The 15646-nt window shown below is 44.4% G+C and overlaps 1 protein-coding gene across 1 annotated transcript in view; it reads right to left on the bottom strand.

The window, feature by feature from the left end:
- LOC121864149 (NADPH oxidase 5-like) overlaps positions 1–15646 on the bottom strand; it is a 52380-nt gene that overhangs the window by 15335 nt on the left and 21399 nt on the right. The window contains 7 exon segments of the mRNA XM_042363110.1: positions 465–653; positions 953–1179; positions 1328–1538; positions 1870–2020; positions 2198–2318; positions 5487–5584; positions 5962–6076. Of these exon segments, the coding sequence (XP_042219044.1) occupies positions 465–653; positions 953–1179; positions 1328–1538; positions 1870–2020; positions 2198–2318; positions 5487–5584; positions 5962–6076 (1112 nt within the window).

Below are 15646 nucleotides of genomic sequence, written 5' to 3'. Positions count from 1 at the left end.
ATACATAAACACCTGCCAATAGTTCACACAGAAATATATACATGTACTGTACTGTATATGTCTCCCCTAATTTGATATAGTTTTTAGTTCATCACACAATGGAATTTTAGTGTGCATTGTAATGGAAATTAATCAACCAACTTTGACAAATGTCTAAGTTTGTTAATATTTTACAGGAACAGAAAAATGGAGATGAATTTATTAGGGACGCAATCCAGATATCTTTATCAGTATCGGATGGACAAAGAATGTTATAGTACATACCATTCTTGACTCTTAACTGTTGTATAAATGTTATTTCCACAGATATAAAACCCATTCTTTCGTTCCTTGTGTTTTTTTCATTTCTAAAGCGATACAATGTTGATATTAAAGTTCTTATTGTCGATTGTTAATATTCTTATTGACGAAAACACAAATGCCAATTACATAGGTTCTCTGGATTACGCAATTGCACAACTTACCGAAATTGATTAGGTGCATGAGGGTGTGGAGGAGGGAGAAAAGGAAGATGAGCAAGCCACACAGCTTATGGAGGTAGAGGTGCTGGTCGAGGGGCAGGAAGCAAGAGGCGCCCATAGATCGGAGGAAAGTAATACACTGCCGTAACATCAACACCAACACGAACATGCAGTTGAAGTTGAGACACTGACCTGCAGGGAGAGATAAGGCATAGGCTGTTGTTCCAGTGGTGGAGTTATATAATGTTGAGACCAATAATTTTGTATATGGTTCATTATTATTATCAGTAGTATTATTTTTAATATTATTATTATTAATATTATTATTATTATTATTGTTGATCTTTTTTTTTATTATTATTACTGTACTATATAATTCACAGTTTATTCCAGCTAATGTGAAGTTTGTGGAGTAAAACCATAGCAGAATATCAGCGTCCTAATATCTCACTGTAATTACCAGGATGAGTAAACCTGAGGCACATCCTTACCACAGCCTCGGGCTACAATGGTGAGGCCATTACTGTTCCAGTAGTCGACGACTCGGGATATGAAAAGTCCCACGTTGATAGCTATATAGATGAGGAGGAAGATGAGGTACACGTAGTTGTTCTTCAGGTATGGGAGTGACATCTGGTAAGGTCGCAGCTTCGACACTTTCTGCAAGAAGGTGTCCTTATCGTTCCGCAGGTTGGGAGGCACCAGCCAGCGGTCAATACTGGAGGAAGAGGAAGTGTTTAGCTTTGTGATCATGAAGTATAATGGTTCCATATAGTGTGTAGAAATGTAAGAATAATATGGGTGAGTGAGTAGGTGCCGACGTATCTTACATGGGTTTCTGGACTATCGGGTTCTCGAGGACGTACCTGATGGAGAGGTTCTCGAGTAGGCCATCGTGTTTCTCCAACTGAGCCTTGAGTGACTCGTATGTAATGGCGCCGGTGTTCTGGGTGTCAGCATCCTCGAACATGGCGAGGGTAAGATCCTCAATCTGCTCATCGCTGAACTTCATGCCATTCTCTTCCATACACGCCTTCATCACCTTCTGCAGCTCACTCTGCTGGATCAGCCCGTCACCTACCGAGTACCACCAACACTTGAGACCACATCATACGGTAGTTCCAGTAGTTACATGAACAGGTTACAAGAAAAATGTGTTTGTGGTACATTAGTTTAAGTGTATTGTGTATGATGTATGTCCTCTAATTTGTGTGTTTCATACGCAAAAGGACTCCAAGAATATCTTAAGAGTACATATAGAAGCAATATTGCTATACATTACCTTGAATAATACAGTATTAGAGAGAAAAGAGTGCACTCTGCTGGAACTTTTGAAGTGCTCCAATTATTGCTCAGTTACTATAGAACTATTTTAAAGTTCCAGTCATGTTTTACTCTCGAGTCTTACCATCCAGATCGTAGACCTTGAAGAGGAACTTGATCTTGTCATTGGGGGACTTCCCAGCAAACTGGTGCATGGCATCCAGGAACTCTGAGAGTGACACTGACCCGCTGTTGTCCCGGTCGAAGATCTGGAACACCCGCTCCGCAAAGAACGACTGAAAACAACAATCAAAACATTAGGAAATATCATTCACACAGTCGGTTTCAAAATTAACACAGTAAATCAATCCATGTATGTAAAATATACAGAATTTTGATGCACTGTCATGTCTAAAGTAACTCTCTGGAAGCTGCATCTGACCTGAGGAGGAAGACACACGGTGGCTACTCACGTTCCGGGAGTGTACGATCTTCTTGAAGTCATCGAAAGAGAGTTCCTGCTTGTGTCCCAGCGCCTGGCGGAAGAGCTGCTCCAGCCACTCCAAGTTCTCCCGCGTGAACCCTGTCCGTGGACTGCGGGAAGGCAGAGTAATGTTAGTTATACATCTGTTATACACTATTGGGTCCATAATGTGAACAGGTTCTTCTGATGTAAAGGTATATCAACAAACAATTGTGGGCTGTATGGAGGAGAGATTCACTATAAGTAATGTGAGTACTGTATATGTATGATCTATTGGCTTTCTACAGGATGTTACTAATGTCTGAGTGGGACAAGATCATATGAGGGACTGACATTAACCATAGGGATAACATAGCCTTAGTTGCTGAAGTCACAGGTGAAATTTAAGTACAGAGTATCATATCCCTGAGAGTCCGTAAGTTGTTGAGGTGCACCAATAGATAATAAAAAAAAAGCATTCCTGAGTGACTAACGAAGATACTGTCACTGGCCGGAATGGGTGCTGCAGTTGTGGTAGTGACTCGGGGATATGATACCATGTTGTCTCACTGGTGCTGAAAAACGTCTCTGTCTTGACAATGGAAATCGATATAAAGGTTTAAACACCAAGGGGAAAAAAAATTAAACATTGAAAATGTAAAGAAGCAATTAACAATACCGAAAGAAAGCTAGAATTACTAATTACTAAGCGGACATCTCTCAGGTTGACGGTACTCTGTATAATCAAACAGTAGAGGCGGAAGTAGCGTGGCACCCTGATAACTGCTACCAGGTGTGAGGACCCGGATAGGAACACCCTGATCAGTAGCCCACATCCCCCCCCACCCCACATACATCTGACTCACCTCCCATTGTCTGTGTGTTGTTGTTATAATGCCATCTGTATACCTGAACTTGTATATGTGGCTGTATCTGTACTTGTAACTGTATCTGCCCAAAACCATCATGTTCATTTGTATCAATATCTGTACTTGTATACACTATATGACTCTTGAAATATGTTTAGTTAATCTTGCAATGGTAATTATGCACCACATGATTTTATAATGGATTTCTTTGGTGTTCTTGTTTTTAATTTAGGATGTGTTGACGTAGTTAAAAACATAAATTTCCAATTCTCAGAGAAATGTTTTTTTTTTACAGACAGACCGAGAAACTTACAGGTAAACAGATGTACAGAAACAGACACATACTAACACAGATACGGACAATCTTCGAGGCTCTCCCCCCCCTCCCCCTCCACCCACTCACCAGGATGAGAGGTTCTGCATGCAACAGGGGCAGGAGTCGAGCACCACGTTGACCACCTTAGACCCACAACACAAACACTCCGTCAGTCCGGCTGCTTTTTTCTGGCCATTTTCAGAATGTGTGGCCATTTGCATTTCAGTCTTTTCATATACAGTGGCCAAATGTTTAAGGTCATTACTCGATATTCTGGCCATCTGCCTCTGGACATCTTCTGAAACCATGGCCGTCTGTTTCTGGCCATTTTCTGAAACCGTGGTCGTCTGGTTTTCAATATCCTCACACATAGTGCCTCAAGGATTCAATTCCTTTTGATTCACTTCACTTTGACCTAAAACCTTTCCTTCTTCTTCTGGTTTACATTACCGTAAAACGAACCTTTAAACAACAGCAAAGAAAAAAAAAATAATCACGAAGAGAGACAATGAAACAAAAAAACTAAAAAAAAAAGAATAAATTAAAAATAAGTGCGGATATTGTCGTCGGCGTAGAAGTTGCCACCAGAGTATGAAAGTCGGGTGAGACGGAGTGACACCAGAGTCCTCCTACACCGCTTTATAACCCTAGCACAGGCAAGTTTCTGACGTACACCAGAGTCCTCCTACACCGCTTTATAACCCTAGCACAGGCAAGTTTCTGACGTACACCAGAGTCCTCCTACACCGCTTTATAACCCTAGCACAGGCAAGTTTCTGACGTACACCAGAGTCCTCCTACACCGCTTTATAACCCTAGCACAGGCAAGTTTCTGACGTACACCAGAGTCCTCCTACACCGCTTTATAACCCTAGCACAGGCAAGTTTCTGTGACGTACACCAGAGTCCTCCTACACCGCTTTATAACCCTAGCACAGGCAAGTTTCTGTGACGTACACCAGAGTCCTCCTACACCGCTTTATAACCCTAGCACAGGCAAGTTTCTGTGACGTATAGAGATAACATGAAGGCAGGATGGGGTGGAGGGGAAATAACTTACTGTCTGTCTGATAAAACACTGGATTAACAAACAAATAAATTATCCCCGCGTGGGTTTATGTGATATAAACACCGTGGGCGTTGATTACATTACAGGTAAGGAACACTTTTTTGACCCCGCTTCCCACATTTCCTCTATTTCATGTAAAAACCTTTGACTGTACTTACAAAAATTCATACATAACATCATACAAAATTTTAGTATGAAATAGTTAAAATTATGCATATATTTCAACAGCATTAGTGAACTATCAACAAGGGTTAAGTGCCTCGGATACTGTTAAGAGGTACAGTGCAATAATTTTAGATTTTTCTTAAATTCGATCAACAAACACGAAACAAAAAAAATGGCAAAACATCAAGGGAGTATCATCCTACACCAGCGATGATCACATGTAAAAAAAACAAAACAAAAATATTGTAGATTTCATTTCATTTTACAACCAACCACAAATCAAGATACCAAGACTGGAAGATAAATAAATGACAAAAACAGCACACATAGGTAGCCAGGAGGAAAGGCATTGCTGTGTCTCCCTCACCAGGTCCTCGATGCTGCCCCTCCCACTTGTGAGTAACGGTAACTCCTGTGTTTGTGTACTACCATTTGATTGGCTGAGAGCTTACGACAGATTAAATAAAGAAAAGATCAACAAGATATAATTAATTTAGATACAAAAGGTAGATGGACTCACAGACTTCCGAAGTGACAAGTTTTGCTCAGTAATGTTGACAATTCATGAAGTAGTACATGATATCTTATACTGTCATTTATATCCGGGTTGAGATACGGCGTGATTAATCCCTGTGTCATTAGTCTGATACAAGGACCAGGCACAGGTGAGCAACAAGGAACTCACATACCAGGTACAGGTACTAGAGATAAAGATTAGACGGATATACTCATAGGCTACGCGTGTTATACCCAAATTTGAGTACCAGAAATTCAAAAAGGGATAAAGATGAGTAAAAAGTGGGTAAGAATGATGGGTAATGAGTAAAAAATGGGTAAGAATGATGGGTAATGAGTAAGGGGTGCAGAAGGCGTGACTCACCGGGCGTAGGTTAGGTTGGCGATAAAGTCCATTATCTCCTGACGGCTCACGAGTCCATCACAGTCCTTGTTGATGAGACGGAAGAGCTTCTCTAACACCTGGCAGGAGGGAGGAAGGAAGGAGAAGGGATAGGAGTGAGGGAATGAAGGGGCAGGAGAAGGGAAGGAAGGAATGAGAAAAGAAGGACGGAAGAGAGAGTAAAAAAATAAACATTAGTTACAAAAAAATATTATTAATCATTTTGTCAACATTAAGTATTAGTTAACACACACACACACACACACACACACACACACACATTCTTTATCTGTAGGAGGAAAAACTTACCCAGTGGAAGATAATAATGATAAGAATATATAATGAACCCGTGCAGCATCTACCCCCTCCTGTAGGTGAGGATAGTGAAGGCAATGAGATGATGATGATTTACCTCCCTCTCCCCTCCCACCGATGCATGAGGATAGTGAGGACTTACCCCCCTGGAGGTGAGGATGGTAGTGAATAGGTCCTCGGTGACTTCGCCGTCCTCGCCACACACCACGTAGGCGAGCACCTCCAACAGCTCAGCCCACTCCCTCGCCCCGACCTCCCTGTGAAGAAACAAACATCCAAACATTAGTATCACTGTCAACAAACACAAAACAAAACACTGTCAACAATCACGAGATAAAACATCCAAACATTAGCATCACTGTTAACAATCATCACCCACAACACACAATAAATGTTTATAAAAATAATTAGGTACTATACAAAGTCACCAGATCCACTCCACGCCGACCCTACTGTAAACAATGCTTCATGGTCTGTCGAGGCAGCTCCCAGACCGCATCTTCCAGGGTAATCTTATTGTATTGGATCTGACAGGCGAGGCGGTGAAAAAATTCATGAATTAATCTCACGTAAATTATTTTTACGACCCCATTAAGATGATGCGGTGATAAGAAACGATGTTTTTTAACTTGGTTTTGCACTTTCTACTAACACCACAAGTTATGTATGCTATGGTTCGCTGTGAGTATCGTAACTGTGGTATTTTTATGTACGGTCCCTGTAGTGCATTTTGCTTCCCACATTTCGCCCAAGGTGCGTTTGTGCCTTTAATGACGATCGGAGTGGTTTTAGGCATGTAGTACTACGAACCTAAATTTTTTTAAACTTGTAAACACGAAGGTAAACATTGGTGAAACTTGTGATGACCATAGCCAGGCATGTCCACAAATGAGGTCAACTATCCCAAGCTACTGTTACATCAAAATACGACTTACTTGTCCCCTCCTCCAAAGTCAACACGAAAACGAGGTCCAACTTAGTCCTCCCCTCTCACACGTCCAATGAACCAAGACGTGATCTGTGGCGTGACTGGGGCGTGAATGGAACAGACTGTGTATCGTGACTGAGGTTTGGGGAGGAGGTCACTCATATTGGGGAAAGTACGTAAGGTAATTATAGGGTCCTTGGCTACCACGTACACGATTCCCAATGACTTTCCTTCCCTTTAACTGAATGACGTGAAGAACACCTCTGACTGCCTGTCATATTACACATTAACGATTGAGGCTAAAATGACGATAGAAATTGCTTACTGAGGCGCCATTGAAACGAGATAATGTTTCTTTAGTCAATGTTTGAGGGATGGAAATTATCGTGTGGATCTCTGAGAATCCAACTCATGAAGGTAATTCCTTGCCGCTCCCCTGAACACGAGGAGATGAGGTGGAGGAAGGGGTAGTGGAGGGGTGGGTGGTGAAGGGGTGGGTAGATAGGGAGGGTGGGTGGAAGGGGTGGGGAGTGGGTGGGTGGAGGGGTGGGTGGGGGAGGGGTAGTGGGAGGGTGGGTGGTGGGTGGGGTAGTGGAGGGTGGGTGGGAGGGTGGGTGGGTGAAGGGGTGGATGGTGAAGGATGGTGAAGGTGGGATGGGGAGGGGTGGATGGTGGAGGGGTGGATGGTGGAGGGGTGGGTGGTGGAGAGGGGTGGAAGGGGGTGGTGTGAAGGGGGTAGTGGAGGGGTGGGTGGTGGAGGGGTAGTGGAGGGGTGGGGTGGTGAAGGAGGTGGAGGGGTGGGGTGGTGAAGGGGTAGGGAAGGGTGGGTGGTGGAGGGGTAGTGGAGGGTGGGTGGTGAAGGGGTAGTGGAGGGTGGTGGAGGGGTGGGTGGTGGAGGGTGGGGTGGTGGAGGGGTGGATGGTGGGGTAATAATGGCCTGTGATGGACACAAATCTAGAGCAACGTACACACCCCATCTGTTTTCTGAGGAGGTGAGTTAAGAGAAGCGTTCACGAGGCAGCAGCAGCAACAACACACAGGACCCACAAAACAAGTAACTAAGCCGGGTCTTCCTCCGTCAGTAGAACACCACACCACCACCACCGTCCAAGACTCACATCCACCCCAGCCCCACACACACACCACCACAAGGTTCTAGTCTCTATTATATAATCATCTGTAGGAATTAACTTAAAACACCCGCCATACAGTTGTCAGGCAGCTGTACACAACAAACATTACCACGAGGGGAAATTACACAGTTCGTTAACCGCTTGTCAGTCCACGAGTCTGACTTCTCCTCTACGTGTTCATTTATACGCCGGAAGCCCAGCCATTGTGGCGTCATACACAGACAAATACGTCAGTGAAAGACGCCCCTCAATTACTACCTGGAGGCACAGTAAGCATATTAGCCGTAAGTTGATATACCTGAATTACGAGAGGGAGGGAGGAGGGTGAAGGGGGGTCGTCTACCAATACCACCCTAACATCAGGTAAGAGAGCAAATACGACCCCAGCTGCCGTATAAAAACTAGGTGATAACTGACGTATTTTACAGATATACAATAACTTAGAAATGACAGTAAAAAAATAAAACCACCACGTGAAATTAAAACAAGACACAATAACATTAGACAAGTCCTACAACATACGGTAGTCTAAACATTCCAAGCGGTAGTGAGTCTTCAAATCAAAACACACTGGCGGAGCGCAACCAACACACCCTGATTGACATTGTGAAAGGCCAATGTGGACAAAAGACGGACCACAAGACACCAGCTAATGACATATAGTGAATGAAGGGGGGCGGCACTGGCTCTATCCACCACACAGCCCTCATGTTCGTGCTGGCTGGCCCTTGAGCGATGGTTAGCCAGGCGAAGGAGGGGAGGGGAGAGGATTGTGTTCGAGGAGTGGGAGGTAGGGGAAGGGGTAAAGGGAGGAGGGAGGGGAAGGGGTTGTTTATGGTGACGTGAGAAAAAAGAAGAGAGTCACTGTTTATAATAATGATGCGGGCGGCCATCTTGCATCTCTCTGAAAGGATTTGCATAAGAAGGAATTCCCGGTGATTTAATTCTTAGCTTATATAAGGGAATTTAAATCTACCTATCCCTCTCTCATCTTCCCTTCGTGTGCGTGCGTGCGTGCGTGGTGCGTGCGTTGACCACCGTGCTAGTACACCATGACCATATTTCTGCCATTAGTCCACGCCAACGATGTTCACCATGGATCTCTCTCTCTCTCTCTCTCTCTCACACATTCCGCCTCCATAGTAACCGAGTGCTTTGGTGTGTGTGTGTGTGTGTGTGTGTGAATCAGTCAGTCACGGTACACAAGTGATGAATGACACACCTACCTCTCGAGCCATTTAACTCTACCTGTATTTTTGCATCACCGGTAGTAGTAGTAGCAGTACCGTAGTAGTAGTAGTACCGGTAGTATAGTAGTACTAGTAGTAGTAGTACCGGTAGTAGTAGTAGTAGTACCGGTAGTAGTAGTAGTACCAGTAGTAGTAGTAGTACCAGTAGTAGTAGTACCGGTAGTAGTAGTAGTACTTAGTAGTATACCGTAGTAATAGTGTAGTAGTAGTAGTACCGGTAGTAGTAGAAGTACCGGTAGTAGTAGTAGTACCAGTAGTAGTAGTAGTAGTAGTAGATAATAGTTTTTCATTATTATTTACATATTCTAACATATACGTCTCGCAAGATTGAAGTGGTACTCAGTTACACTCGAGACACATAAACGAGACCACGAGATACAAGGCCAGGAGACACGAGGCCATGAGACACAAACGAGACACAACACCACGAGACCATTACGAGAGACCCCAAGTTGCTACGGTACCCAACAGACTGGCACTGATAAGGGAGGTCACTTTGTGGTCTTGGGGTAGCAAAGGTCAACCTCTCTCGTCTACTCTATTACCATTCATTAGGCTCTATGTTATTAATTAAAAGTTACAGGTGTGCTTACAGGTATGATACAGGAGGAGGTACAGGTGCTAATACAGATGCAGAAATGGACACACACACACACACACACACACACACACACACACACACACACACACACACACACACACACACACACACACACACACACACACACACACACACACACACACACACACACACACACACACACACACACACACACACACACACACACACACACACACACACACACACACACACACACACACACACACACACACACACACACACACACACACACACACACACACACACACACACACACACACACACACACACACACACACACACACACACACACACACACACACACACACACACACACACACACACACACACACACACACACACACACACACACACACACACACACACACACACACACACACACACACACACACACACACACACACACACACACACACATCATCAAACTCGGTTATAATATACAAGTAGTTAGTGGGGTAACCGCAGCGACCCAGCTAATGGCAGCCCGTCTCGCTTTCTCCACCATCCGTCAACGGCGTCAAACCTTCCCTGTCAATGGTGTCAATCTGTCATCTCACGCCATACCTTTATACCTGGCAGGTAAGAACCAAGGTGGGAGTGCGGTGTGAGTATTACATGTTTATACTAATTTCTCTTTTGTTTTGATTTTGTTTTCGCTCGTTAAAGAAAATGGGAGAGTGGTTGCCAACTTGCCATCAGCCCAGACGTTTGTTGTTGTTTTTGTCATTGTGCTGTTGTTTTTTCGTTGTTTTGTAGTTGTTGTTGGCATTATTGTTATTCTTGCTTATGTTTTTTTGTTGTTGTTTGTTCTTATTATTGTTGTTGTTGTTTCTGTTGTTTTTTAATGTTACTATTGTTAAAATTATTGCATAAAAAGACTTGAAAAAAAATATCATCCCCCCATGCTCGTAACAATCACTTCCATCAGTTAGGTCAGGAAGGCATACACACTGCACTAACTAAACACAAGCAAATGTTATCTTCAAGGTCAGGATTGTTAGGAGAAAGTACCCTGAGGTCAAATTATGTCACCTGTAGCTGTCATGTCACGTACCTACCGTCAACTCCTATCAATAGAGCTGTCATGTCACGTAACTACCGTCAACTCCTGTCAATAGTCTTCCGTCTATTGTCTATTCCCCCTCAACTATCTACACCAATAAATCCGGATTCATCATCGCTTCATATTAAGATTCATTCTACGATACGAACTCTAGGTATAAACATCAAGAAATCCAACGACACGGTAAAACAGATCGACTCTACGACTGCTGATGGCGAATAACACACAGGTAACAATGCCAACGTACAACACTAATTACTACAGGTGTGCAGGTGTTAATATGACCTAAGAACACTTTGAGAATCCATATTTTTATCATTGTTTAACTGAGACCCGTCTAGTGTTTGCCTATCTCAAGTTGGGCAGAAATACTAACGTGAGAAAATTGGAAAATCCTGACTTGAGATGGATGACTCTTTAAGATGCCCCACCTCTCTCCATGACCCCGCCTCCCGTATGACCTATCCCGCGTGACCCCTTCCGTCGGTGACCTCTGACCATGGCAACATCCTCTTCGCCCCTCCTTCACCCCTCCTTCAGGGTAAATGGTTGAAAGTATGGGGCGGAGGGAAGGAGAGGAGGAGGGAAGGGGGGAGGAGAAGAGGGAAGGGGAAGAGGGAAGGGAGAGGAGAAGAGGGGAGGGGAGGAGAGAAGGGGAAGGGAACTGGGTAAGACTAGGGAAAATATCAAGGGCGAGAAATAGGTGGATAGGTATATGTGACTAGGTAATTAAGGACACTAGCTCAGTAAACAATGTACCTAGACGCCCTACCACAGCTACCATCATCACAAAAGCCCCCTTAACACCACTCATAACTACCACCCCTACCACTATCTTTACGTCACAACCACCATCGCAAAGGCTCTCTTCACCGCCCACAAGGAACAAAGCCTCATCATTCATCACTGCGATATGACCTTTATTTACCTGCAATTAATTATACCCCATAAGGTAGAAGGTATAATTAAATCGTAAAGAAACAAGGAAGAAAAACAAGTAGGAGTGAACTTTTTGAACAACTGAAGGAGAACATAAGAGTGAACATATGAGCAAGTTCTCCAGGCATGAGGAATAATTAAAAGCCTGAACAATTGAACAAACCACCTTAATGCCACAGTGAACACGTGAACAAAATGTCTAAGTGTGTGGTGCTAACGAGAGGTTCATCTCCCGCGGCCACAGACAAAGATTAAACCAACCACAACGATTATTCTTCTCTCCCACCTCTCTCCCTCCTATATCTTCGTCTCCATCTTCCTCCCTCCCTGCTTTCAATCTCCTTCCTCCCCCTTCCCCCTCCCTCCCTACACTCCCTCTCCCTTCCCTCCATCGCCTTCACCCCTTCTCTCCCTCCTTCTTCTCCATCTCCTTCTCTCCCTACCTTCCATTGTCTTCCCTCCCTTCTATCTCCTCCTCTCTCCCTTCCCCCTCCCTCCCTACCTTCCCTCTCCTTCCCTCCATCACTCCTCTCTCTCCCTCGTCTCCCCCCTTCCTCCCTCCCTTCAACCTCTCCCTCCCCTCCTCAGGTGTACGCAGGTAAATCAAAGCCTGGTACTTTAACAACACCTCAATGTCACCAATATATATACTCTTAGAAGCGAAAGCTGTATCTCTTTATCTCTATTAAACAACTGTTGTATATATATATATCCCTCAGTTTACCTCCAATATCCCTCAGTTTACCTCCAATATCCCTCACTTTACCCCCAATACCCCTCAGTTTACCCCCAATATCCAATATCCCTCACTTTACCCCCAATACCCCTCAGTTTACCCCCAATATCCCTCAGTTTACCTCCAATATCCCTCAGTTTACCTCCAATATCCCTCAGTTTACCTCCAATACCCCTCAGTTTACCTCCAATACCCCTCAGTTTACCTCCAATATCCCTGTTTACCTCCTATACCCCCTCAGTTTACCTCTTATACCCCTCAGTTTACCTCCAATATCCCTCAGTTTACCTCCAATATCCCTCAGTTTACCTCCAATATCCCTCAGTTTACCTCCAATATCCCTCAGTTCACCCTCAACAGGTACAAGGAGGAATATAATCCACCTTTGCCACCTTTGCCTAGAGAGTCGAGGTTAGAGTAACACCCTCACTTCTCACGACCAGGTAATGTTGCGTCAATGAGGGTGGCCAGGTGAGGTACATAGAACATCACGCAAGTTTCCCATGAACGGTGAAATTTTCCCACGCTAAGGCCGACCACAGAACGGAAGGGAGGGGAGGGGGGAGGAGGAGGAGGGGTGAGGTGAATGGCGAACGATAGAGGCAATTACGTTCATCAACAAAGGTTTATTGGAAGGGGAACGTGCGCGAGATACGATTAATGATACGGTTTGAAGTTCACTGAACGTGTATAGGTGAACGTGTATAGGAGGGAGCTGACTGGATGGCTGGCATAAATTCAAATAAAACAAGAATTTGGTTTAAGTCATTGGTTTAAATCAGCCAACTCTATCTAAATTCTAAATAAGTAAACCCCATTTATAAACCCAAGACAAACCTAATCTTGGTCAGTAAAACATATAAACCCACGTTACCTAATTAAACCAAATATCCAATTCTAAACCATGTAAAAATATAACTCCCAAAAAACCAAGATGTTTCCATAAGATAACCAGGTGTAATCACGATACGATAACAAGACAAGATAACAGGTGAGTATGAAGTTATGTTAGAGATATATCCGCCAGATAACAAATGGGTGTGGCAAGATAACTAATCAAGATGTTTCCGTCGGTCAGATAACCAGGTGAGATAACACTGGTTTATGGTAATGAGGACGTCAGGTGTGACAATTTACAGGTAAGGCTCCTCATAATTTACAGGTAAGGTGCTTCATAATTTACAGGTAAGGAGAGGAGGAGGAGGGGAGGAGGAGGAGGAGGGGTGAGGAGGAGGAGGGGGTGAGGGGAGGGGTGAGGGGAGGGGTGAGGGGGAGGGGTGGGGAGGGGGGGGAGGGGAGGAGGGAGGGGTGAGGTGGGTGAGGGGGGAGGGGTGGAGGAGGGGGGGTGAGGGGGGGAGAAGAGGGGGGGTGAGGTAGGGGGAGGGGGGTGAGGGGAGGGGGTGAGGGGGAGGGGGGGTGGAGGGGGGGAGGGGGGAGGAGGAGAGGAGGAGGGGAGGGGGTGAGGAGGAGAGGGAGGGGTAGGGGTGAGAGGGAGGAGGAGGGGGTGAGAGGAGGGAGAGGTGAGGTGAGGAGATGGAGGGAGAGGAGGAGGGGGTGAGGGGGGAGGGGGGAGGTGAGGGGGTGAGGAGGTGAGGGGTAGGGGTAAAGAGGAGAGGCTCTAAGAAGATAGCAACAGTCGCCTAATTATCGTAACCCTGATAACCACAACCTCATTTGCATACTGCGTTGGAAATAAAAAAAAACTATTTTCACCACAAGTTAACAAATACTGTTTTTGTTACTCCTGTTAGCGAAGGTTCGACTGAGTCCTTGTGACGTCACTCCCCACCACACAACGTAAAAATGAAAATGAAAATAAAAACAGTAATAATAATAATAATAATAAAAATAATAATAATACAGTAATAATGATATGTCAATTGCTGTATTTTATTAAGTTTGTAGTATAAAATAAGGAATAATTCTAATACATAATTTGTGTTTTTTAAAGATTTAGTCAAAATAAAAATAAAAATTATACGAGTGTTTTTAAAAAAGTTTGGATAAAGTATTAATAATTTTAAAAAAAATCCAAGTTATAGAAGAAATACAATACCTGTGTTTTAGAAAGTTTTAGTACGAATATAAAACGATTACATTTCTCTGACTGACTCACTGACTGACTGACTGACTTGACTGAATCACGTACAGATCCTTTACAACTCTCTCTCTCTCTCTCTCGGGGTTCATAATTAAGGTTCAATACTCTGTTTGAGGGTCAAAGGTGAGGTAGAGCGATGGGTGGAAGGGGGCGGGGTCAAAACGGGGTAAGGGGTCAAAGACGGGGTGACGCAAAATCTCTATGCCCATCAGTACCTGGAGGAGGAGGAGGGAGAAGGGTATATGTTGGCAGGGAGGTGATGGAGGACCTGTCTGAAGAAGGTAACAGATCACCTGAAGAAGAGGTCCTCGCGTCACGGCCTCCCCAACACTGATCACTACTATAATGTTTACTAATTATCTTCAAGTGGTGGATACATATTAATAAATGTTTACAGGTAGGTACAAGCTGTTTAATAACTATCATTTGGTGTAGAGGGATGGTGGTGGGTTGAGGGTGGTGGTGGTAGGTTGGGGGTGGGTGGTGGTGGGGTTGAGGTGGGTGGGGTGGGTCGGGGGTGGGTTGAGGGTGTATGGGGGTGGGTTGGGGGTGTATGAGGGTGTATGGTGGTGGGTTGAGGGTGTGTGAGGGTGGGTTGAGGGTGGATGGTGGTGGGTTGAGGGTGGGTGGTGGTGGGTTGAGGGTGTATGAGGGTGTAGTGAAGGAACGTCGTCACGCCTATCAAGATCCCCGAGGCGTGATAACCAGAGTAACCAATGGGAGATAACGAAAAAACCCGACTGGATAACGATAGCCAATCCCACCCCTCTCTCTCCTATAACGATACAACAGAGTAAACAAAAGATATCGCAACTGTAACGATATACGGTTCATAATAAGAAAGGGGTTAAAACGATATTACAAATCCACAATAAAATTGATTTAAACTAGTGGAAGAACCCAACCTAACTACAGCCTAACAAGGTCGTTCCCGAATCAAAATGTCGTGTTGATGAAGGTCTGGAAGCACCCACCACGACATAAAAAAACAAGAATACACAATAAAACTGACCTAAAACACCAAAAAAAAAAACTGACCCCTGACCTTTAACTAA

Source organism: Homarus americanus, unplaced genomic scaffold (genome assembly GCF_018991925.1).
Source record: "Homarus americanus isolate GMGI-L3 unplaced genomic scaffold, GMGI_Hamer_2.0 scaffold26351, whole genome shotgun sequence".
In the NCBI taxonomy this organism is placed as follows: Eukaryota; Metazoa; Arthropoda; class Malacostraca; order Decapoda; family Nephropidae; genus Homarus; species Homarus americanus.
Note: the sequence above shows the minus strand (reverse complement) of the source record. Positions and strands in the feature narration are given on the sequence as shown.